The sequence below is a fragment of the Bos grunniens genome, chromosome 17 (genome assembly GCF_055505025.1).
Source record: "Bos grunniens cultivar Pamir isolate PY7600 chromosome 17, Bosgru_T2T1.0, whole genome shotgun sequence".
Taxonomy (NCBI): domain Eukaryota; kingdom Metazoa; phylum Chordata; class Mammalia; order Artiodactyla; family Bovidae; genus Bos; species Bos grunniens.
The window spans coordinates 65,578,444-65,604,916 of record NC_141181.1 but is presented as its reverse complement, the minus strand read 5'-3'; the positions used below and the strand labels follow the sequence as shown (position 1 = coordinate 65,604,916).

At 52.8% G+C, this 26,473-nt stretch overlaps 1 protein-coding gene across 4 annotated transcripts in view; it reads right to left on the bottom strand.

Annotated features, from left to right (window-relative positions):
* The window catches only part of KIAA1671 (KIAA1671 ortholog), a 185,324-nt gene that overhangs the window by 96,488 nt on the left and 62,363 nt on the right, over positions 1-26,473 (bottom strand). For 3 of the 4 annotated variants that reach the window (XM_086346037.1, XM_086346035.1, XM_086346036.1), the window contains one exon: positions 20,103-20,237. The exons of the other annotated variant lie outside the window; for it this stretch is intronic. In XM_086346037.1, the coding sequence (XP_086202163.1) occupies positions 20,103-20,237 (135 nt within the window). The remainder of the gene's footprint in view (positions 1-20,102; positions 20,238-26,473) is intronic. 4 annotated transcript variants of the gene reach the window in all.

Genomic DNA, 26,473 nt, shown 5'->3' with positions numbered 1-26,473 from the left:
CCCCAATTCTAAGAAGCTGACTTAGAAAATAACCTGAAAAGCGAGTGAAGGCTTAAGGCTAAGAATGATGATCACTAAGCCGTGTGTGCACTGAATGCCTGGGAGCAACCCAAGTGTCCGGCCCAGGGAGAACGACTGAATAGTCAAGGCTGGTGGCAAGTGCTGGGTATTAATCCGGCATGAGACATCACGTTTACAGAGGGTGCCTCAATGTGCACAGACGTTCCCGTTATCAGTGGGCACATAAACTGAGATGCGCGTGGTCTACACTCATTCATTCACCGCGATGGATGAATTTAGAGGCAAAATATGATATGGGACCCCGTATCGGATCGTGGAACAGAGAAAAAACATCAGTGGACTATCTGGAGAAATCAGCGGGGCTTCTCAACCTTGGTGTGACTGACGCTGGGGCCGGGTCATCCTTGGTGGTGGTGTTTGGGGTCAGGGGGTGGGACTGTCCTGTTGACTGTAGGGTCTTTATAAGCAGCCCTGACCTCCATTCCCAAGATGCCAGCAGCCCCTCACCCCCACCCTAGCTGTGACAATCAAAGAATGTCACCAGACATTGCCAAGTGTGCCCTGGAGGTCACCCCTGGATGAGAACCACTGGAATGAAGTCTGGAGTTTAGTTAATACCAATATCATTGTAAAGTGAAAGTCGATCAGTCATGTCTGACTCTTTGCGACCCCATGGACTATACAGTCCATGGAATTCTCCAGGCCAGAATACTGGAGTGGGTAGGTAGCCTTTCCCTTCTCCAGGAGATCATCCCAACCCAGGGATTGAACCCAGGTCTCCCGCACTGCAGGCGGATTCTTTACCAGCTGAGCCACCAGGGAAGCCAGTAGCACTGAACCTACGTTAATTTTTATGCTGGACAAATTGTACTGCGGCTGTTACCGTAGGATGCTAACATGAGCAGACGCTGGGTGAAGGATACACGGGGACTCCCCCCACCATCTTTGCAACTCTTCTATAAACCTAAAAGTATTTACAAAAATTATGAAGAGGTGACACAGAGCAGAAAGCTGAGAGCAGTCAGGGGCCCAGGCTGATGGCGTGAGGGTGTGTTCTGCGCCATGTGAGTCTATGGCGGGGAGGGAGAGGCCGCCCCTCCCCACATCAGGACCCTTACAGCAATCAGTGCTCAGCTGACCCCTTGCCGTCTGATGTGCTTCCTGGGAAACAGGAAGGACTCAGGAGGTTGGTTTCCCTGGCAACCAGCCCCCATCCTTAGGTGCTGGCCAACAGTCACCTCATTAACAGGTCATGTGTGAATATCTAGACACTTTTACCACTTTTATCAGTCTGGAAATTCCAAGGGTTTTAGGGGCTCTGTGGCAGAAACAGGAACAAAGGCCAAATGTGTACTTCTTACTGTAAACCAGTGTGTCACAGCCTCCTTAACGCTGGAGCCCAGCGCGTCAAAGATGTGAGGACCCAGCGGGTGGCAGGTCCCCCAAGCACAAATGATTATGGGCTGCTTCTTTTCTTTCTCGCGCATTTCAAAACTTTCCAAGTTTTCTACAGTGTCCATCCGTTATTTTTGTAACAAGACAAACAAAAATCAACTAATGTCCTTTTACATTTACAGTTAGACAATGTGCAAAAGCCAGTGATCAAGGGGGAAGTACTAGGAGGGTCTCCGGTTTCTCCACTGCTGTAGGGAACTAGGGCAGGGCGAGGTGGGGTGGCTGGAGGACAATGTTTTCTAAAGTTGTATTTTTAGGAGCTCCGGAAAATTCCCTGGGTGAGAAGGCATTTGAAGTATTTGCAAACATTCAGCAGGGGGAAAGAATAATATTTCCCAAGTCTTCCTTTCTTGGGCGTTCTCAACTGGGTTGGCGAATGTTCCGAAAAACCCCGAGACCACCTGTGACGGTTCTCTGCCAAGCCCCTCTGTTCACGGAGCCCCGATGAAGGTCACATGACCCACCGTCACCCGCGGCCCGCCCCCTTAGGGCAGCGAGGGATGAGGAAACAGAAGCCCAGAGAGGGGAAGCAGCTTGCCAGTAGACACACAGCAGGTCAGTCTCAGAGTCAAAGCAGGATCTGAGAAGCACTTTATACCCCACAAAACACTTCCCCACGGGTTCCCCGTTTTCGTCATTCTGCCACAAAAAGTTTTGAGGGTTTTTTTTTTCCTCTTTTATATTTTGATAGAAAAGAGGCTGCGATGCGAGAGTTCCAACATTTTCCTCTTGCTTAATAAGATCACCGAAGGAAAAACAAACTCTATTCTTTTTGCCTCATAAAAGACGAGACAATTTTACATGCACACAACAAAGGCAAGGATGTAATTTCAGAATAAAGAACCATCTCGTAAATCAAAGAAATGTTGCTTTCTGGAAAGGTCGTTAGTTTTTCCTGGTTTTTTTTTTTTTTTGCCGTGGACTGGAGGGGCAGCCTCTGTGCCCACCGATCATGGCGGGCAGGACCCTCTCCTCTTTGACGAGCCCCTCTGCCTCCCAAACCGAACCCCTACCCCCTCCCTCCTTGAAACAACCACCATTTCTAAAGAACACAGAGGCGCTGCCGGCCAGGCGGAGCCAGGAAGCAAAGTTGGCAGGAGACAAGACTCGAGTCCGGTCGGCCAGACTCACCCAGAGGTACTGCAGGAGCTTCAGCAAACTGGGGCAGTAGTAATACTCCATCTCTGGCGCCGGGGGCTATGCCGCCTGCATCGGACGCTTCCAGCCTCCCTCTGGAGGGGCGGCTCTTCCCGCTCGGCTTGTCACGCAGGAGTCAAGTTCAAGGCGGCATGAATCATTCAGGGGCCGGCTGGCGGCCAGGGGGCTGGCAGGATGGCCCTGTCCAGGGCACTGGGAGCTGCTGCTTAGGTCTGGACTCAGGGCCCTCCTGCGGGTGCTCTGGATCTGGGGGTTTTTCCACTGAGGGAAGGAGCGAGGATGGAGCCCCAGACCCGAGCATGTGCCTGAGCGTGTCATGTGAGTGTAAGTTCCTCCCCAAAACCACACACCGAGGGGGAGCCCCCCACCCCCCCATCCCGACTCCTTCCACATTATGGACATAAATCAACTCAGGCTCACGCAGCCCCTCCCAGCTTCAGCCAAGTTCCTTCTGAGCAGCCCTGGAAGCCCCCTTTTCCAGAGGGGGAAGAAGGGGGCCCATAGAGGGAAGGGGACTTGGTCGAGGTCACACAGTGAGCTGGAAACCCACCCAGGCCTGGGTTCTGTCTGCTCCTGCGGGTGGGCAGCCTGGGGGTGGGGGGGTGGGGGGAGGGCTCCTCGGCCACCCCCTGCCGGCCGGGAAGTGGGGGCAGGGGAGGAGCATCCCTTTTCAGAAGCTAGAACTGCCAGCTAAGCACACCTGAAGGCCAGCCTGAAGAGACCTCTCTCGGACGTTTTCTTCCCGAGAGTGTGACCATGCCGTCACCCCGCCTCCCCGAGCCTCGGTTACCCCTCCCGTAAAGTGGGAAGGAGCTTCCCTGCGTTTCAGGGTCTCCTGCACAGGAAAGGGCAGGATGACGTTAACACCAGAGCGTCTCGTTCAGTCCCCGCGGGGCTTCCCTGGGGTGATCGTCATCACCTCCACCGGCCACATGGGGAGGTGGGAGATCGCAAAGGGCGCTGCCCAGGTGAACCGGGCTTGGGGGGTGGGCCAGAGCCCCAGCTCAGCACCACCTCCATCAGGCCAGCCCCATCACAGCTGGAACTGGACCGGCACGCGGCGAGCACCCCACAGCAGCGGCCAGGTAGGGAGGGGGTGCAGGCCCTTGGCTGAGGCAGCCCCCCACCCGCCAGGCCCCGGGGACCCCCTGTGCTGCCCGCAGCCCCACAACGTGACTCGGGGACGTGCAGCTGACAGGAAACCCACGAGCACGCTGGCGGGGAGCTGAGCTCGCAGGAGAGGACACCACCCACGGCGTGAGCCTCAGAGCCCTCGAGAAGCAGGCCCGTGGCTGCTCCGACCCGACCTGGTGACCAGCATCCAGCAGGCAGGGGGTCTGGGCAGGGGCAGGTCCCCAACGATGGCGCAGCTGGAAAACCACCGGGCCGCCGCTCGTTGGCCGACTGAAGGCACAGTTGGGAGAGCGGGCTCCCGCTCGCCGAGGGGCTAACAGGACGGTGCGGCGGGGGACGCTGCTGACTCTGACTGGCGTGCGGAGGAACAGTCCGCCACCCCCGGGGAGCGTGGAGGCTGCGGATGCCAACTCCTCAGCCTCCTGCCGGCCTGACGGGGACCGGCCAGAGACAAACGGGCTGGGAGGGGCAGAGAGGATGACCGAGATGGGGAGGAGGGGTCCCTGAGGGCACGGGGAAGAGACACACAGACAGGAAGAGATGAACCTGCAGAAAAGTCAGAGGCAGCAAGGACACAGAGAGATGGGAGAGGGGCATCCGGGACCAGAGAGAGAGGAGCAGTGGGGCGTGAGCGGGGAAGCGGGTGGGCGTGGAGCCAGACAGACAGGAGACACGGCAGGGCCGCTCAGGACAAACAAGTGAAAAAGCCAGACGTGGAGTCCACGGTGCAGAAACCGAGCTGAGCCCCTCGTGAAAAAGTCAGACGTGGGGAGTCCACGGTGGAGAAACCGAGCTGAGCCCCGACGAGGCGGTGGGGTGGGCATGCACCAGTGGCGCAGACCTCTCCCTCAGCAAAGTCCCGCCTTCTCAGCCTGCAGGGGCCGCAGGCAGCAGGTCGGGCCCCCGAAGCACTGGGCCCCATGCCGCACCCCCAGCCCAAGCCGGAAGTGACCCCCTACCTCACTCTGGTCCTCTGGGCTGGTCACACCCTGCCCTGCGGGGCCCTCCTCACCCGGCAAGGGGAACCACCCACATGCACGATGGTGACGCGACCCCCAAACACCCCTGGACGCCTTCTCTGGCTCCCCATCCCTCCTGCCCCAGGCCTCTTCCCACCTGTGCATTTGACCCCACACCTGCCCCACCGACATTGGGTGAGTCAGGTGACCTCAGGCCCTTTGCTCATGCTGTTCCTCAGTCGGAAAAAAATCTCCCTCCTTGTAGTGGATGGGACGGTGGCCCCTCAGAACCCGTGTGCCCAGAACCTGTAAATGCCACTTTTTGGAAAAGATCTTTGCAGATGTAGTTCAATTAAGCATCTTGAAATGAGATTATTCTGGATCACCCTAAGTGTGCTAAGGGCTCAGTTGTGTCCGTCGTGTCCAATTCTTTGTGACCCTGTGGACTGTAGCCCACCGGGCTCCTCTGTTCATGGGATTCTCCAGGCAGGAATACTGGAGTGAGCTGCTGTGCCCTCCTCCAGGGGATCTTTCCGACCCAGGGATCTAACCCTTGTCTCCTGCATCCCCTGCATGGGGAGGCGGGCTCTTTACCGCCAGTGCCACCTGGGACGCTAAATTCATTGAGTGTCCACAAGCCACAACCTCAGGGAGGGATGTCCAGAGAGGACAGCGGCAGAGGCTGGAGGCTGTGTCCACAAGCTGAAGAACGCCTGGACCCCCAAAGCTGGAAGAGGGAGCCAAAGATCTGCCCCTAGAATCCCTGGAGGGAGGGGGCCTGCTGACACCTGGATTTCAGACTCTGGCCTCAGGGACAGAAAGGGAATAAGGGTCTACTGTTTCTAAGCCACTGAGCGTGTGGTGATTCCTTCCAGCAGCACCAGGAAACAAACGCACGCCCCTCTGCTCCACTGGTTCACTCCTATCAACGCCTGGGCCTCTGGCTTAAGATCTAAGCATTCTGTGTCCCTGCCCCCCTTATCTGCAGCCTCCAGCCCAGGTTCAGGGCGGCCCCCAGACATAGGGCCCCACGGCACCCCTTCTGGAAGAACATTCTGCATCTCTGTGACTCCCTCCTCAATCCCTCCTCAAAGGTCAGTTCCCCGAGGGCCACCACCCTGGCCGGCCTGGATCCCCTGGCCCCAACCCCACGCCCGGTCACAGCAGGTCCTCGGCAGTCCCCTTTTTGGTTCTGTTTTGGTTTTGGCTGAGACACATGGCTTGTGGGATCTTAGTTCCCCTACAAGAGATTGAACCCAGGCCCTCGGGGGTGAAAGCAGTGAGTCCTAACCACTCTGCTGCCCAGGAGACACATGGCTTGTGGGATCTTAGTTCCCCTACAAGAGATTGAACCCAGGCCCTCGGGGGTGAAAGCAGTGAGTCCTAACCACTCTGCTGCCCAGGAGATACCTGGCAATCCTTGTTAGAGTCACTCATTTTCCAAAATGACTGAATGTACAAGCAACCACGCCAACCTACTCAGAGGGCTCAGCCATGAGCAGAAACCTCCGTTAAAAAGATAAGGAGGCTGTTAAAGTAAACATGAACGTTCACAAAGGAAAACAGGGCTGTAAAGCTGTAGTCCCTGGGTGTGACTCTCTGAGAGTCGGGGGTCTTTTTGGGGGGGAAGGAGGGGGAAGGCAGGTGCAATATTTTATTTTATTTGAATGAATGGAGTGCACACGAGAAGGTGCAACCCAGGAGGGCTTCTTAGAGAAGGCTGCCTGGAGCTGAGACTTGAAATATGACGAATGCTCCTATTCTCAAGGGACCCTGTGTTCAGATAGAAAACGGTCAGATAGAAAACAGCATCTCTGGAAATACATCTACTTAAGTCAGAAATGCCATTTCTATATTCACAGGGCTGTCATTGTGGGCTGCCCATCTGCTAGACACATGCATTCACTCTCTTGCACACACACACACACACACACACACACACACCTCTTTTAGAAATAAAATAAAAATTTTTTTCTGAAAAAAAAAATAATAATAATAGTTTCTTCAAAAGAGAAGCAGCATCAGCAAAAATCAACTGGGGTGGCCAGAGCAGTGAGGGCTGCACAAGAATGTCCCAACTTGAGCCCAGCAGCTCAAAGGCCGGCAAAATCGAAACGTACCAGACACCTGGCGGGCAACCAAGCTGAGTGACACGTGCTCTGAAACAACGACAGGCGTTAAAGTAAAAATCTAAGTGGACGCGGAAAACTTGATTTTGGGGGATACAGAATGAAGCCCCTGGCACTAAAAACTGCTGCTGCTGCTGAGTCACTTCAGTCGTGTCCGACTCTGTGAGACCCCATAGACGGCAGCCCACCAGGCTCCCCCATCCCTGGGATTCTCCAGGCAAGAACACTGGAGTGGGTTGCCATGTCCTTCTCCAATGCATGAAAGTGAAAAGTGAAAAGTGAAAGTGAAGTCGCTCAGTCGTGTCCGACTCTTAGCGACCCCATGGACTGTAGCCCACCAGGCTCCTCTGTCCATGGGATTTGCCAGGCAAGAGTACTGGAGTGGGGTGCCATCGCCGCTGAAATGCTGAACACAGATCGCCCCCACCCTGCCCTCTGGTGGTCACTCGTGAGCACTGCACCAGGAAGCTCGTGTCTTCAATCTGGAAGGACTGGGGCGATGGGGGAAGGGAAGAGAAATTGCAGCAAGAGCTCCCCCTGGTGGACACTCAGGGCATTTCTGATGCGCTGGGAAGGTGGAGGTTTCCAAAGAGTCCAACATCCCTGGACAGAGCCTGCAGGTGGCACCTGCCCACTGGGTGAGCCGAGGCCAAGTCACTCACTTTCCCAAGGGCTCAGCAAGATAATATGTGAGTCGAGACTGCCAATACCCTGTGCATTAACTGAAGGCGGCTGGGTGTGGTTAAGTTAAAACTTTTTTTTTTCCCCTCTACTGTATAAAATGGGATTCCCTGGTGGCTCAGATGGTAAAGAATCTGCCTGCAATGCGGGAGACCCGGGTTCAATCCCTGGGTTCTGAAGATCCCCTGGAGGAGGGCATGGCAACCCACTCCAGTACTCTTGCCCGGAGAATCCCCATGCACAGAGGAGCCTGGCAGGCTACAGGCCATGGGGTTGCAAAGAGTCAGACATGGCTAAGCACAGCACAGTGTATAAAAATGGCGAGATGTCACAGTGAGATCAAATCCCCATCATCACTTTTGCCTGAAACACTGGATCATCCAGCCACTCTAGGCAGGACACTCGAGGAGGCTCCCCTCCACACCCTGCCATCCTCTCTTGGTTTGTCATTAAATTCTCATCCCTACCTGACCTGACTCCCGGGGGGCAGCCCCTGATACAGGATCTCAAGGGACACCACCGAATGCAACTGTCTGAGGCTGGCACTTAGGGGTCACCCGGTCAGGGGGCTTCGGAGGTGGAAGGAATGGGGTCCTCAGGGCGCTGCCCGACCCCTGACTAAACTCTCCCCTTTCTTACGAGCCTTCTGCTCTGCCCAGTGACACGGCCACCCTGTGAGTACAGGGGTCTCCTCCGAGGAGGGCATCGGGGACCACAAACCTCTTCTGCAGCACAGTCAAGCCCCGCGGCCGCTGCTCAGGCTCAGCCCTCTCTGCCCGATGGGCCCTTCCCACCTCTCTCCACCTCCTGACTTCTATGCACCTGTTAAGACCCAGCTTCACCTGGGACCCTGAACCCTCTGCCTCCCCCACAACCAAGTCGAGGGAGACTGAACCCTCTGCCTCACCAGGTTAGTTAGCTGTGCACACGCCTACCTGTCCCCCCTGCCGGCTGCTGCCTCACCCACTCACTGAATCACTCAACTCACTCACTCACTCATTCAACAAACGTTGGCAGAGGGCCAACTCTGTCCTGACAACACGGTGTTGAACAAATGAGTCATAAGCCCAATAATCTTGCAATTCCTGTTTGCTCCAGGGAGACGAGGGATCAGAAAACAAATAAATAGTAAGTGCAGACAGAGGCTAGAATAGTGAGGAATGAACCCGGTACCAGGGGACTGTGCAAATGAGAGGCGTGCCAAAGAGTGGAATTGCACCAGATGTCCATTGATCGACGCGCAGATGACCCATGTGTGGTGTGCTGACATGAGAGCACGCTCAATCAGTTCAGTTCAGTCGCTCAGTCGTGTCCGACTCTTTGTGACCCCATGAATCCCAGCACGCCAGGCCTCCCTGTCCATCACCAACTCCCAGAGTTTACTTAAACTCATGTCCATCGAGTTGGTGATGCCATCCAACCATCTCATCCTCTGTGGGCCCCTTCTCCTCCTGCCCCCAATCCCTCCCAGCATCAGAGTCTTTTCCAATGAATCAACTCTTCACATGAGGTGGCCAAAGTATTGGAGTTTCAGCTTCACCATCAGTCCTTCCAATGAACACCCAGGACTGATCTCTTTTAGGATGGACTGGTTGGATCTCCCTGCAGTCCAAGGGACTCTCAAGAGTCTTCTCCAACACCACAATTCAAAAGCATATTCGGTGCTCAGCTTTCTTCACAGTCCAACTCTCACATCCATACATGACCACTGGAAAAACCATAGCCTTGACTAGACGAACCTCTGTTGGCAAAGTAATGTCTCTGCTTTTTAATACGCTGTCTAGGTTGGTCATAACTTTCCTTCCAAGGAGTAAGCCTCTTTTAATTTCATGGCTGCAGTCAACATCTGCAGTGATTTTGGAGCCCAGAAAAATAAAGTCTGACACTGTTTCCACTGTTTCCCCGTCTATTTCCCATGAAGTGATGGGACTAGATGCCATGATCTTCGTTTTCTGAATGTTGAGCTTTAAGCCAATTTTTTCACTCTCCACTTTCACTTTCATCAAGAGGCTCTTTAGTTCCTCTTCACTTTCTGCCATAAGGGTGGTGTGTCTTCTGCATATCTGAGGTTATTGATATTTCTCCTGGCAATCTTGATTCCAGCTTGTGCTTCTTCCAGCCCAGCGTTTCTCATGATGTATTCTGCATAGAAGTTAAATAAGCAGGGTGACAATATACAGCCTTGACCTACTCCCTTTCCTATTTGAAACCAGTCTGTTGCTCCATGTCCAGTTCTAACTGTTGCTTTCTGACCTGCATATAGGTTTCTCAAGAGGCAGGTCAGTAGGTCTGGTATTCCCATCTCTTTCAGAATTGTCCACAGTTTATTGTGATCCACACAGTCAAAGGCTTTGGCATAGTCAATAAAGTAGAAATAGATGCTTTTCTGGAACTCTCTTGCTTTTTTGATGATTCAGCGGATGTTGGCAATTTGATCTCTGGTTCCTCTGCCTTTTCTAAAACCAGCTTGAACATCTGGAAGTTCACGGTTCACATATTGCTGAAGCCTGGCTTGGAGAATTTTGAGCGTTACTTTGCTAGTGTGTGAGATGAGTGCAATTGTGCGGTAGTGTGAGCATTCTTTGGCATTGCCTTTCTTTGGGATTGGAGTGAAAACTGACCTTTTCCAGCCCTGTGGCCACTGCTGAGTTTTCCAAATTTGCTGGCATATTGAATGCAGCACTTTCACAGCATCATCTTTTGGGATCTGAAATAGCTCAACTGGGATTCCATCACCTCCACTAGCTTTGTTCATAGTGATGCTTCCTAAGGCCCACTTGACTTCACATTCCAGGATGTCTGGCTCTACGTGAGTGATCATACCATCGTGATTATCTGGGTCGTGAAAATCTTTTTTGTACAGTTCTTCTGTGTATTCTTGCCACCTGTTCTTAATATCTTCTGCTTCTGTTAGGTTGATACCATTTCTGTCCTTTATTGAGCCCATCTTTGCATGAAATGTTCCCTTGGTATCTCTAATTTACTGGAAGAGATCTCTAGTCTTTCCCATTCTGTTGTTTTCCTCTATTTCTTTGCATTGATCGCTGAGGAAGGCTTTCTTATCTCTCCTTGCTATCCTTTGGAACTCTGCATTCAAATGGGTATATCTTTCCTTTTCTCCCTTGCTTTTCGCTTCTCTTCTTTCCACAGCTATTTGTAAGGCCTCCTCAGACAGCCATTTTGCTTTTTTGCATTTCTTTTTCTTGGGGATGGTCTTGATCCCTGTCTCCTGTACAATGTCACAAACCTCCGTCCATAGTTCATCAGGCACTCTGTCTATCAGATCTAGTCCCTTAAATCTATTTCTCACTTCCACTCTATAATCATAAGGTATTTGATTTCGGTCATACCTGAATGGTCTAGTGGGTTTTCCTACTTTCTTCAATTTAAGTCTGAATTTGGCAATAAGGAGTTCATGATCTGAGCCACAGTCAGCTCCAAGTCTTGTTTTTGCTGACTGTATACAGCTTCTCCATCTTTGGCTGCAAAGAACACAATCAAGCTGATTTTGGTGTTGCCCATCTGGTGATGTCCATGTGTAGAGTCTTCTCCTGTGTTGTTGGAAGAGGGTGTTTGCTATGACCAGTGCATTCTCTTGGCAAAACTCTATTAGCCTTTGCCCTGCTTCATTCTGTACTCTAAGGCCAAATTTGCCTATTACTCCAGGTGTCTCTTGACTTCCTAACTTTTGCATTCCAGTCCCCTATAATGAAAAGGACATCTTTTTTCGGTGTTAGTTCTAAAAGGTCTTTTAAGTCTTCATAGAATCGTTCAGCTTCTTTACTGGTTGGGCCATAGGCTTGGATTACCACGATATCGAATGCTTTGCCTTGGAAATGAACAGAGATCATTCTGTCGTTTTTGAGATTGCATCCAAGTACTGCATTTCAGACTCTTCTGTTGACCATGATGGCTACTCCATTTCTTCTAAGGGATTCCTGCCCGCAGTAGTAGATATAATGGTCATCTGAGTTAAATTCACCCATTCCAGTCCATTTTAGTTCGCTGATTCCTAGAATGTCGACGTTCACTCTTGCCATCTCCTGTTTGACCACTTCCAATTTGCCTTGATTCATGGACCTAACATTCCAGGCTCCTATACAATATTGCTCTTTACAGCTTCTATTACCAGTCACATCCACAGCTGGGTATTGTTTTTGCTTTGGCTCCATCCCTTCATTCTTTCTGGAGTTATTTCTCCACTCATCTCCAGTAGCATACTGGGCACTTACCCAGCCGTAAAAGGGAATGCAGCACTGACGCAGGTGACGGCCTGGATGGACCTTGGAATCACTAGGCTGAGTGAGGTAACACCAAGTCCCAGGGACAGACGGGGTGTGACTGCATTTATCTGAGATGGCTGGAATAGGCAACCCCTTTTTTTTTTCTTTTTTACACATAGTTGGGTCTTGCTTTTTAAAAATCCACTCTGACAGACTCTGCTATTTAGTTTGCAATTTTTTTACTTTTACATTTTTGGCCACATTGTGTGGCATGCAGGATCCTAGCTACCCAACCACGGACTGAACCCACGGCCCCTGCACTGGGAGCTTGGAGTCTCATCCACTGGACCACGTGTAAGTCCCCAGGCGATTTTTAGAGACAGGAAACAGAAAAGTGTTTGCCTAGGGAGAAGGCAATGGCACCCCACTCCAGTACTCTTGCCTGGAAAATCCCATGGACAGAGGAGCCTGGTGGGCTGAAATACATGGGGTCGATAAGAGTCGGACATGACTGAGCGACTTCACTTTCACTTTCACTTTTCACTTTCATGCATTGGAGAAGGAAATGGCAACCCACTCCAGTGTTCTTGCCTGGAGAATCCCAGGGACGGCGGAGCCTGGTCTATGGGGTCGCACAGAGTCGGACACTACTGAAGTGACTTAGCATAACAGGGCTGGGGCGGCGGGTGGCGATGGGGGGTGTCAGGTAATAGGCAGGGCTTTCTTCTGGGGTGAGGAGCGCAGTAGAGGTGACCGTGGTGACAGCTGCACGTACTAAAGCCCACCAAGTTGTACCTTCAAAGGAGCGAGTTTCATGTCACAAATTACACCTCAGTAAAGTGCGGATGTGAGAGCTGGACTGTGAGGAAGGCTGAGCGCCCAAGAATTGATGCTTTTGAACTGTGGTGTTGGAGAAGACTCTTGAGAGTCCCTTGGACTGCAAGGACATCCAACCAGTCCATTCTGAAGGAGATCAGCCCTGGGTGTTCTTTGGAAGGAATGATGCTAAAGCTGAAACGCCAGTACTTTGGCCACCTCATGTGAAGAGCTGACTCACTGGAAAAGACTCTGATGCTGGGAGGGATTGGGGGCCGGAGGAGAAGGGGACGACAGAGGATGAGATGGCTGGATGGCATCACCGACTCGATGGACGTGAGTTTGAGTGAACTCCAGGAGTTGGTGATGGACAGGGAGGCCTGGCGTGCTGCAGTTCATGGGGTCGAAAAGAGTCGGACACGACTGAGCGACTGAACTGAAATGAACTAAAAGCTGTTATTAGTCGGACACAACTGAGTGAATGAACTGAACTGAACTGAAAGCTATTAAAGTAAGCCAAGTTCAACAAAAACATTAACTACGTATTAGTTCAAGTAGGTAACGAATATGAGAAATTTCCAGGTTCTGAGAGAATGACTAGTGCTTTGGGAAACATCAAATTCATCTCTGAGATCCTTCCAGCTGCTCCCCCTCCTGGGTGCGTGATGTGGGCAAGTGGCTTCCCCTCTCTCTCTTCATCTCTCTCTCTGTGGGTCTCAGCTTTGCCATCTGGCAAATGGGAACGAGAACAGTTCCAGCCTCCAAGGGTCCCCGTGAGAACAAACTTGAGCACGATGCCCGGCACATCCTATGAGGTTTGACAAGTGGGATCAAAGAGGGGCTGGGGGACTGATCGCTAGGTGGCGCTGGTCTTCCCGGAGGGGTGATGAACATCTACAATGGACTGCTGTGCGGATGCACACATTTGTGAGTATACCAGAAGCGCACGAAAACCCGCACGCTGAGGGCCTGCTAAGTGCCAAGCGCCGCATTGGGTGCTCCCTGCCTCTCAGAGCCTGCACTCTGCTGGGGGAGGAAGACACGAGGGGACAGGTGGACGCTGCATGTGACAACAGGTGTCTGGCTGTCCCATCAGGGAGGCCCCACTGAGAGGTGACACAGAGATGACAGAGGCCCCGAGAGGAGGGAAGCCAAGAGGGAATCCGGAGAACAAACAGGCCGAGCCAAGGCCCCGGGGTAGGAAGACGCCCACGTGCGTCGGGAACATTCCGGCGGCCAGCGTGGCTCGCGGGGGTGAGCGGAAGTCGTGTGGGCGGGCGGGGGTCACAGCACCTCAGTGCCCCTGGACTGGAGCCCGAGTGCGAGGGGGCTTCATCTTGTAGGAAGGGGTGTGAACCGGGCTTCTCCCCAGCGCGCAGGAGGTGTTCAGCAGACACTTCTAGAATGAAGCCCTTAGTCTGCCTGGGACCTGGACCACTAACTCCGACTCTGCAATTCACCACCTCCAACGCTCACCACAGCCTGTGGCGGGCACCGAGTGGGCTTCGCCCCACTTTGCAGCTGGGGGAAGTAAAGCTCAGCGAGGTGACCACAGCCGGGGGCGGCAGCTTAACGACGTGAGACTAGAGTCCAGGCCGAGCGGGGCCCGCTGTGGGTTCCCGAGGGCGCGTGCGTGTGTGCATATGTGTGTGCACACACACACACACATGCCCTTGGGGGGGCACCCTGGAACTGGAAACCGTGTGGACCCAGCAACTCTGCCCGGGCGAAGGGGCCCCCGGTGCGTCTCTGGACCCAGCAACCCTGCCTGGGCGAGGGGGCCCCCGGTGCGTCTCTGGACCCAGCAACCCTGTCGGGGCGTGGAGGCCCCTGGTGCGTCTCAGTCGGCTCTACGGGTGAAGCGAGTAATTGTGACTCTTGGCAGTTGAAAGTGCATGTTCGTTAATCATTTACGGTCTCGCCAAAAATAAATGAGTCAAGATTATTCCAGTATGAGCATCATTCTCACGCAAGGGCACGTCAACAACATACCTTCTCAAGGAGGTGAAACAAAGAAGTCAGATCACCCTCAGCCCTCCCGGCCCTCTGATTTCTCACCCTGTGTAAGGCGGCAGTGACAAGGAACGGGGTCCACACGTGGAAAAGGTCAGCGGTAAAAAAAGTGAGAAGTACTGACACGTGCTGCACCACTGACAAAACCCTGAAGACATTATGTTAAATACAATAAGCCAGACACAGAAGGATACGTATTAATCCTAAATGGCTCCATTTATAAGAAGTACTCAGACAGGGCAAATTCATAGAGACTGCTAAGTCGCTTCAGTCGTGTCCGACTCTGTGTGACCCCATAGACGGCAACCCACCAGGCTCCCCTGTCCCTGGGATTCTCCAGGCAAGAACACTGGAGTGGGTTGCCATTTCCTTCTCCAATGCATGAAAGTGAGAAGTGAAAGTGAAGTCGCTCAGTCGTGTCCGACTCTTCGAGACCCCATGGACTGCAGCCTACCAGGCTCCTCTGTCCATGGGATTTTCCAGGCAAGAGTTCTGGAGTAGGGTGCCATTGCTTTCTCCGAATTCATAGAGACAGAAAGTATTAAAGAACAGAGGTTGCCAGGGGCTGGGGGCTAGGGGCAAAGGGAGTTAGTGTTTAGTGGTGCACAGTTTCTGTCTGGGGTGATGAGAAAATCTCTAAAGGCCGATGGTAGTGACGGTTACACACTGTGGATGCATTTAATGATACCGTATAGTATGCTTAAAAGTGGTTAAAATGGCAAATTTTCTGTTAAATATATTTAACCACTATATATATATATATTTTTTTTTTTTTTTTTTAATGGTCTTACCCAAATGATTCAAACACCTCCTAACTGGTCTCCCAGCTTCCAGCTTACCCTCTCCAACCGCCCCCCTGTAATGGCCACTAGAGGGCGCCCCAAGCTGCATCTCTGACCTACAACCCTGGTCATAACTTTCCTTGGCTCCTCCAAGGTGGAAAACACCAGTGCCCCTTATTTTAACCCTGAGGGTGCTTCTCAGCTGGGTCTTGTCCACATGCTCATGCCCATCACTCCCTAGGTAACGCCTGGAAGCTCCTGGAAAACCCCACGCTATCCCCACACCAGAGTATTTGCTTCAGGAGGGCAGGAACCACATCTTGGTTCACGGCTGCACCTGAAGGACGGAAAAGCATGTGGCACACAGTAGGTACTCAACCCATTTCTACCACTCAAGACATTCAGTGAGCGACGAAATCAACAAACGACCAGTTTGCTTCATCCTGGGTTTATAGTCTACGAATGGGAGCAATTTGAGGACAAGTTAACTTGTCCTGTAGAGCTCTGCATGTATTAAACACTGGGTGGAGGATGGGTGGGTGGGTGCGTGGGTGAGAACATACATGGGTGGGAGGGTAGGTGGGTGGGTGGAGAGAGAGCTGGGTAATTGGATAAATACAAAATCTCCCCAATACAAAAATCTCAGGCACAACTGGTCATTTGCATTTTAAGACCTAGGAAACAAAGGCTTTCTGGTCTGGCTGGTTTTAATCCCGAAAAGAAACTTTAATCGGCTGAGATATAAATTACTCAGTTCTTCTCCAGCCCCTTCTCAGCAGTGAAAGACAAGATGCAATTAACAAATGAAATTAGCCACCTGCCAAGAGGACTCCTGGGCTTCCTGAGAGTCCAGCTTGCCAGCCAGTTCTTCACCACTCAGCTCCACCTCATGCCCTGAGGACTAGTCCATCGTCCGCACTCACCCAGGCAGAGGGGTCACTCTGCTGGGCCAGCTCCCACCCGACCAGTCCCTTCACCTCAGCCTCCCTTCCCTTCCCTCGCGCACAGCAGGCCCACGACGGGATGAACTCATCATCAGATGAGCCAACAAATGCGGACCGACGGGTTTGGGGACTGGAGAGAACATTCTTGAGGTTCCCAGGGGCCCGCCTGCCTGCCCATCACAGGGAACCCCCAGAGCTGGTGAATCTGTGCCTTCACAGTCATGGGAGGGGCATCCGGGGTGAACTGAGACTCAGGGTCATGGTCCGAGACTGAGTCAGTGTTTTACGATCCGCAAGTGCAGGCCAAAGGCTCACTTTACAAGGAAACGTGGGCGCGCCCACCCACCACCACCCCCAGAGAAGGGAAGGAGGAGATGGCACGGGACTCAGACCTGCCACCTAGACCCGAGGTCCTAAGGGTGCTCCTGGGGGAAGCAGGGGACCGGGGAGAACCCTGGCCGCAGAGTCAGAGCTCCAGCCCCAGCCCAGCCAGGCTGCGGGACCCTGGGTCAGACACCTTCCCCTCCCTTGCCGCATTTCCTCAGCAGCCAACAGCTCCTGAGATTGGAGACAACTTCCTGCTCTATCAGTAGACATTCAAGAGAACATAGGGGAATAAAAACAGCTGGCAGCAAATCATAACTAACAACACAGCAACAGCAGGTACATCTATCAGGCAGTTCCTTCTCCACCAGGCGCTGTGCTAAGCACTTTATAAGCACCAGCTCGTTTCAGCCCTGTCCTCCTACCACGATGTCACAGAGTACTGAGACGGTCAGCAGCTGATTAGGAGTCTGGACTCCAGACTCAGACCTTGGCAGAGGCACTTACTAGCTCTGAACCTCAGTTTTCCCACCTGCAAAATGGGGATAAACTAGTGTCTAAGCCCCACAGTAAGCACCATGGTGGGTATTGTCATTTCTGTGATTCACCACTTTACAGAGGAGGAAAAGAGAGCCTTGGAATGGTAAATTCTCTGAAGCGGCTGGCAGGGACCAGTCTGACCTCATGCTCAGGGTCTGACGAGTCAGGGGTGGGTGGAGCTCTGTAGATCAGCAGGGCATCAGCCTTGGTGTGACCAGGCACCCTTTGGATGGTGGCCAACCCTGTACAGGACAAATGTCACATTCTCAGCTCAGGGGCTTGGTCGGGTGTCTTGTTTCCTCATGAGCGAATGTCCCGAGCACCGCAGGCTCAAGAGGTGAGAGGGGCTGGCAGGCTGGCCTGGGCCACAAGCACAGTGCCGAAGCAGAAAGGGTCTGGGGCCAAGGCTGGAGGCGAAATAGGCCCAGTGTCCATTCCAGCTGCCCCCGCTTTCTGACTGTGGCCGGAGGCAACTGGCTTAACCTCTCTGAGCCTCAGTTTCCTCCTCTGCAAAATGGGATTCATATTCCCTAACAAGAGAGGGGGACTGGGGATTGACAAGGCTTGGGGCACAGGCTCAAAAAAGGGAGATGGACCTGAATCTCAACTGGAAACCAACAGAACAGAGTCATCAATCAAAAGTGACGGAGGTAATAGCAGACGGCGTTTATCCACTAGTGAGAGGCTCTCCAAATACCCCACGGGGTGCAAAACACAGGTCTAACCATCTCCGACCTCCAGAGTGGCAGGGCAGCCATCCGGGCCAAGGGGGGCTCAGGGACCCCAGGTGTCATCTGCAGGGTCGCCCTGGCCCCCTCCTCTGGGGGCCTCAACTTCCCTGTTCATAACGAGAGAGTTGGCCCAGGTGAGCAAGAGGGGGAGGAGGGGAGGAGGGAGAGTGAGAAGGAGGAAGAAGGGCAAGGGCCGTGGAGGAGAAGGAACAGCCATCCCTGCCGCCAAGGCGTGAAGTGGGAGTTTACTCTTCTGAGCACAGAGCGACTTCACGTCCTGCCCACAAACTACTCTTGAGGCCACTTAGGGCCATCCTCATTTTACAGAAGCAAAAACAGGCTCACTGGGATCCATCAAGTCACCTGCCCAAGGTCACAGAGTGCCAAAGCCAGAACTTGAACCCACTTCTTCCAGCCTCCAGAGCCCCAGCGCCCCAGTGCTGAAGGCCCCCTAGTCAGGATTTTGGAGGCATAAGAAAGCAAGGGCACCACCACCGCCTACTGGTGATCACTCCCCAGAACTGCAGGCGTCAGTCCCAAAAGCCGGGAACCAGCTCTGTCTGGTTCAGGCTCAGTACCCAGACCCAGACGCCTCCAGGGTAGAGGTGATCAAACAGACTGCAATGGGGCAGAGGCCTCTGGGGCCAGAGGGAGGGAGCCAAGGCGAGCCACCCAAGGACTCCACGGAGAAAGAAGGGCCAGCAAGCAGAGCCTGGGACCGGGATGCTGTTCCCTCCATAACCTTTGCCTTCTCTCTCCCTCCCTCTCACACACACACACACACACACACACAATCAGATAAGTTGAGTCAGTGCCTGAGAGGGAGTGGAGACAAAGGTGAAAAAGGAATCAGCAGCAGAGATCTGGACACTTGTGAATCTTGTGGGGCTTCTCAGCCAAGGTCTGAGTCCCTTCACGGGCAGTCACCCCCAGCGTCACTGTCAGCTCTTGGCGAGAATGCTGCCAGGGGCAGCATCTTCACCCCATTTTACAGAGGAGGAGACAGAGGTTCAGAGAAGTGAAGTTTCTTGCCGGTGGTCATAAAGCTAGAAGGAACGGACCTCAGATGTCAATACTGCCAGATCCCACGTCTCTGAGACGGGGGACCAGGCACAGATGACCACTGAAATGCACGGAGTCCTGCAACTCAGAATGACCTTGGGCGTGGAACTGGTGGTGTTCATTTAAAAAGACTTATCTCAGATGTCCCCAGGCAGGGCCCAAGGCCTGGGAGGGACTTTAGGAGAAACGGAAGAGCTCAGCGCATCTCCAGGGATCATGGAACAAAGGTGGAAAAAAACCAGAAAAGAAAATCACGGAAATCACAAGTGGTGAAGCCCTGGAACGCAGCTGGGGACGCTGAGGCTTGGGCAGAAGGGGGCTTCCCTGGGGTCCTGCTGCCTCATTTACCTGCCTCCTCTCACAAGTGAGGAATCAGGCTGAGAGGGAAGAAGTGCTGGCTAAGGAGGGAGCTCACTGACAGCCAAAAGGACACACAAAATAATCATCATGATAATGGTAACGTAACAGTTAGTGAAGTGTTTCCTGTGTACCTAGGACCAAGCCAAACACTTCTCAGGGTATCTGAGTCCCACATTAGCCCATAAAGTAGATGCTATTATTATACCCATTTTACAGATGAGGAAACTGAGGTCAGACGCCCAGCTCCTGCAGAGCCAGGATGTGAATGAACCCAGGCAATCCAGCTGCAGAACCAGCCCGATGCTGTTGTCCTCCCGTCGTTACCACACCACCGGTTACTGTCTGAATTACGACGCGCTGGGCCCTACACAATTTCACTCCATCCTCCCAACAGCGCAAAAGAGACAGGAATCACAGTTTTCCCAGTGACCAAACTGAGGTGCAGAAGAATTAAGCGAGTTGTTCAAAGAAGCAGAGATGGTGCCGGGATGTGAATCCAGGGCTCTCGAGACTCCAGGGCCTGTTCTCCTAACTTCACGGTGCCAGATACCAGGGGCTGCCCCTCCACAGAGGGGCAGAAACCCACCAGAGGGGAAGCTTCCCCGGCAGAGCCGCCAAACACCGTCTCATGTCATGACACGAGCCACAGTCCAGCCAGGCCACAGCAGGATCCCGGATGGTCACCGTCCCGCCCTCGCCCCCCTCAGGCCCTGGGACCAGCCTGGGACATTCCCAGCAGCGTCCGCTCCGGCCACGCCGGCATTACTCACCACGAAGGGCCCGCTCCTCCTGTCCTTGCAGAAGCTGTGGCTCCTCCGGGGGCCCACGGTTGCGGGGCTCACCTGCCGGAGCGGAGGCTCATTATCCAGGAGGGCACGCTCCCTCCCCAGGTCCCTTGGTGACACCTGAGATGCAGGAAACACAAGAAGAGGAAACTTGACTGGGGCTTCCCCTTTGGCAGGAAGAATATGTCACACTGAGAGGGGCCATGCTGCACCTCAAAGGGCGAAGGGCAAGGGTGCCCGATGCCCACCTCTGCTCACCCCTGCCCCACATCCATGGTGGGTGGTCCACCTCAAATGATGGTGGCTGGGGAGGGGGGTCACATATAGGATCAGCAGGTCTAGGTTCAGCCCAGCCTCAGCCACTTCATAACTGTGTGACCTCGGGTGAGTGCCTTAACTCCTCTGAGCCTTGACCATGTGAGGAAAGATCCATAACACTAGTCCTCAGCTTCTGGGTTCAGGGCTGAACCAACAGAGGACCAGCGCGGGGAAAGGGTGTGAACTCGGAGCTGCCACCAGGGGGCGCACGTGCGTGAGACCTGGGAGCCTCCCCGGTCCCTGCCATCCCCCCGCCCCGCGTGTGAGGAGCCCTCTGTGAATGTCAGCCACTGGTAACTTCTGGTGGCCTCGTTACAGACATCTTTCCATGTACCCGAACGCGCGTGCACATGTGCGCAGATACAGAGAGAACCAGTACACGAATACGATGGAGGAGGTGCGCTGGTGTGAATCTTGTTATTTTTATATACAAGGGGACACAGTCACAGGCCAGTAAACATGGGACTCTGGAGGGTGCATCTTACGGGCCTCACACTGTCCCTGCGCCGACAAGAAAAGAAAGGCCCAGAGAGGGGAAAGTGAAAAGAAAGTGAAGTCGCTCTGTCGTGTCCGACTCTTTGCGACCCCTTGGACTGTAGCCTACCAGGCTCCTCCGTCCATGAGATTTTCCAGGCAAGGGTACTGGAGTGGGTTGCCATTTCCTTCTCCAGGGGATCTTCCCAACCCAGGGGAGGCATCTGCTTAAGAACACACAGCATGAGCAAAGGGCAAGGCTGACCCCTTGCCTCACAGCCTCTTCTGTGATGTCTTATGAGACCCTCTGGTTCTCCTCTGACCTCAAGGGCTGTTCCTTCCCCAACTCTGTGCATCTCAGAGGGACGTGTCAAGACGTGACCCAGGCCAGCCACACGGCCCGCTCACCCACTTCTCGTCATGCCCCGTGGCTTCAATAAATCCCATCTGGACTCTGTGTCTCCGTGCTGGGACTCCGGGCTTGCCGATCCCACAGCCCGCTGACCATGTCTACTCACTGCCCATGCTGGTCTGAGACCTCATGTGCCCAAAACAGGCCCCTAGAGTCCCCCCTCCAATCGCGCGTCTTCACTTTGCTGGTCACTGGCTGGGCAGGCCAAGACCCTCGGGCCGTCCTCTATCTACCTCTCTATCCGATTGACTCTGCCTTCAAAACATGCTGCCAGCCCCACATCACATACCATCGAAGTCAACTCAAAATAGATCAAAGACCTAAATGTCAGAGCCAGAAAGAGGAAACTCTTAGAAGAAAATACACACTTGTATCTTCTTCACCTTCGTGGATTAAGCAAGGGTTTCTTAGATAGAACACCAGAAGCTCAAGCACTGAAAGCAAAATAAATTGGACTACATCAAAATGAAAAGCCCTTTGGTGCCTCAAAGTGCACTGTTAAGAAAGTGAAAAAAATGAACTAAAGTGAAAAGACAACCCACAAAATGGGAGAACATTCCTGCAAACCGTTATGTCTGATAAGGCACCTGTATCCAGAAAGTACAAAGATTAATTACAACTCGATAATAAAATGACAAATGGTCTTAAAAATAGACAAAGGGTCTGAATGGACATGACTCCGACAAGGCACACAAGTGGCCAATAAGTACGTTAAAGGATGCTCCAACAGGAAATGCAAATCAAAACCACAATGATCACTGTGCAATATATACAAATACTGAATCACTATATTGCACCCCTGAAACTACTATAACGTTACAAGTCAATTATATCTCAGTTAAAAAAAAGAAAAAAACCACCGTGAGATACCACTTCATACCCACCAAGATGGCTAGAATCAAAAAGATGGATGATAACAAATGTCAGTTGGGATGCAGAAAAACTAGAACCCTCACACACTGCTGGTGTGAATGTAAAACTGTGCGGCTGCTTTGGAAAACAGTCTGGCAGCCGCTCAAAAGAAGAAACTGGAGGTATTACCAGTGACCCAGCAATGCCTCTCCCAGGGAGACAGCCAAAGATATGAAAGCATATGTCCACACAAAAACTCGTCCATAAACGTCCATAGCCGCTTTCTCCATGACAGTCAAAGAGCTGGAACAACCCAGATATGCCTAATGCTGATAAATGGATAGATAAAACGGGGTGCATCTATGCTGCAGAATATTATTCAGCCATGAAAAGTACCGATATATGCCACAAAACGGATGGCCCTTGAAAACTCTATGCCAAGTGAAAGAGGTGAGTAATAAATGACCACTCTGTGTGATCTCTCCAGAAGAGGCAAATATATAGACAGAAGGTAGGTGAACGGCTAATTGGGACTGGAGAGTGTTAGGAGAGCAGGCAGTGACTGGTCAGTGTGTACAGGGCTTTCTAAGGGGTGACGAAGATACTTAAAACTGAATGTGATGATGGTTGCAGAGCTCTGTGAATATACTAAAAGCCATTAAATTAACTGTACACTTGAAATGGGTGAACAGGGACTTCCCTGGTGATCCATGGCTAAGACTGAGCTCCTAAAGCAGGGGGCCTAGGTTTGATCCCTGGTCAGGGAACTAGATCCCACATGCCAAAACTAAGATCCAGCACAGTCAGATAAGCAAATAATAAATGTTAAATAAATAAATAAGTGAGTTCTTGCATGGGCCATGAAAATTCTACATCAGTAAAGCAGCTACCTTGGAGAAGGAAATGGCAACCCACTCCTGTACTCTTGCCTGGAAAATCCCATGGACAGAGGAGCCTGGTAGGCTACAGTCCATGGGTTGCAAAGAGTTGGGCAGGACTGAGCAACTAAACTTTCACTTTCAAAGCTGCTACCCAGCTTCCTTGGTGGCTGAATGGTTAAAAAAAAAAAAGAAAAAAAATCCACCTGCCAATGCAGGAGACCTGGGCTCAATCCTTGGGATGGGAAGATACCCAGGAGAAAGAAATGGCAACCCACTCCAGTATTCCTGCCTGGGAAACCCCATGGACAGAGGAGCCTGGCAGGTGGACAGGACTTAGCCACTAGACAACAATAACAAAGTTGCTACCATCCCCCCAAAAAGAAGCTGCTAACCCCTCCACGGCCACCACCTGGTACAAGCCCTGTCACCTGTCTGAGGCCCTGGCAGCCTCCTCACAGGCCTCCCTGCCTCCACCCTGACCCAGAGAGCAGTCGGGGGGTCTCTCTGAGACACAGACGGTGGCAGCAGCGCTCAGAACCCTTTGGTGGCTCCCCTGCGCTCTGGCCCCTCCTTGCCTCTCCAGCTCTGCTCTGGCCAGCACCCCCGGGGCCCACTGGGGTGTCCCCAGCATCCACAGGACCCATCATCCCCACGCTGGGGTGTCTCCACTTGCCGCTCCTGCCTCCTCGCTGCAGACCCTGGCCTGCCTGGGGCTCCACCATCACTCCCACAGCACCTGTCAGGTCACTCCCTTAGAAGAAGGGGGTGCCGGGGAGATTACTCTGTCTCCCCAGGACTTACCACTCTCTGAGTGATCCCACCTCCTTGCTCGGCTTGCCCGTCTGAACCGGTGCTGTCCACTGGAACATTCTGTGACCGCGATGACGTTCTCCATCTGGTCTGCCCAGGGTGACAGCCGTTTCTCAGTGTGACTGAGAAACTGCATCTGGGTCTTAGTTTTAACTGACTTACGCTGAGAGAACCCCACATGGCTAGTGCCTGCCGACGGACAGCACAGGCTGAATCGGTGGACTGGGTCCTCCTGGCATCCCTGGTGCCCAGAACAGCCAGAGGTGACTCAGCACGCACGTACCTGAAACTAGTCTTTCTTGAAATGAAATAAACCATTTGATGAAAGGAGATACTATAACTGGGCCTGGGACAAGGTTTTGATAAATGTTAAGTGAAAAGAAGAAAGAAAGAGGGAGCGAGGGAAAGAGAGGAAAGGAAGAATCACCTTAATCGCAATCACACCCCATGGTGGGGCCCATGAGCAGAACTGGCTGTCAATCAAGGAATCCTCATCCCAGGAAGCAAACATGTGCCTCAAGATGCTCCGTGGGGCCCTAGAACTCAAATCAACCCAAAGGTACATCTGCGAGAGCCTTGATAAAAAAGCCTGGGCTCAGTCGCATAACAAACTGCTTTGCAGCCATTAAAAATATTAAGGTGATGATGGACGCACTGTTTCTCACTGTTGGAATTTTTAAAAGCACACTAAATGAGTATATATGAAAAAACACTAACTCAAAAAGATACCTGCACCCCAATATTTCTAGCAGCACCATTTATAACTGCAAAGGTATGGAAGCAACCTAAGTGCCCATCAACAGATGGATGGGTAAAGAAGATGAGGTACATCTATGTGTGTACACACACACACACACACACACACACACACACACAGGGACTACTACTCGGCCATTAAAGAGAATGAAATGTTGCCATTTATAGCAGCGAGGATGGACCTGAAGGGTATCATGCTTAGCGAAGTAAGTCCGACAGAGAAGACACATACTCTATGATGTCACTTGTATGTGGAATCTAAGAAATACAACAAACCAGTGAGTATAACCCCAAAGAGGGAAACTCACAGATCCAGAGAAAAGTGGTGCTTGCCAGTGGGGCGGCAGCGGGGGCGGGCACCATGAGGGTAGGGGAAGGGGAGGCACAAGCTGTTGGGCATAGGACAGACTCAACTGGGTATTGGACAACACGGGGAACACAGCCAATATTCTGTTATAACTGCAAGCCGACGGTAATCTTTAAAAAATTGTACAAAGCATTAAAAAATTTTTTTAAATGCACGGGGAAAGAACTGAACAAGTTGTGGGACTTTCTGTAGAATGCTGCCTTGTTTCCGTACGACAGGCTGCGCTGACCGATCTGTGCTGGGACCAGGGTCCCTCAGCCTGGAAACTACGTCGAATGCTCAGGGCAGCAGGATTCTCTGAGCTGGGAGCTGTCCTGTGCATTGTAGGAGGTGGTGGAGCTTCCCTGGTCTCTACCCACTGAGATGCCCGGAGCAAACTCTCCTCTGGTTGTGACAACAAAAAATGCCTGAAACTTTGCCAAACATGCCCTGGGAGCCAAGCTGTCCAAACGGCTGAGAACCACCAACAGGGCTGGAAGGGTGGGTCCAGAGCACCAAACTCCTCACTTGGGGGAGCTTTCCATCCCAAACCTTATGTTTCCATGACGTTTAAAATCTTGCCCAAGCATTCACTATCCTTGCAAGAAAAAACATACAATTATAAAATCAATGCATATATTGATTTATAAGCCACTCTGGAGCGTCGGAAAGTCTCCAAGGAGATTAAGAATCCTAGCCGTGTCTGCATCTGGGGGAACTGGAAAGGAAAGGGGGGTTCGAGGGGGGACACGCTTTTACACACATTATACGCTGGTGTGCTTGTGTGTGCTCAGTCGTGTCCGACTCTTTGTGACCCCATGGGCTGTAGTCCGCCAGGCTCCTCTCTGTCTGTCTATGGCATTTCCCAGGCAAGAACACCGGAGTGGGTTGCCATTTTCTCCTCTAAGGGATCTTCCTGACCCAGGGATCAAACCTGGGCCCCCTGCATTGCAGGCAGATTCTCTACCACTGAGCCACTTGGGTTTGAATCTTCAACAGCCAATATTTTGCCCTTCAGTATTACCCTTATTTATGTTTTCAATGTCAAGAACCCAAGATCCTCGGGCAGGAGAGAAGAGAAACGGGGAGCTGCTCCAAGGCTTCCCAGTCCCCGTGGTGAGAAAACGGATCGCCTGACAACAAGCGCTCCTGGGGCCCTGGCACCCCGGGCGGGCGTCCAAGGCTGGGCTGGGGGCCACTCCGTGAGGCCCCTGAGCTGGGGCTGGCACACAGATGAAGTGTCGCGTTTCCACGGCCTCTTCCCTCTTGCGGGCTCCCACAACAGCCTGGACGGGGTGGGGGGTGAAACCCTCAGCGCATCTGCGGGGCCCTCGGCCCACCCGCCCATGCTGGATGCCTTATCTCCTCCCCGCCTAGTGCAGTGCCTCAAGGAAGGAATCCCTGTTGACTCCTAACTCTGGAGGGGGAAACTGAGGCTGGGGGAAGCCAGCACCTGCTCTGCACACAGCGGAGCCCGTGAGTGGCAGAGCGGAGATTCCAACACAAG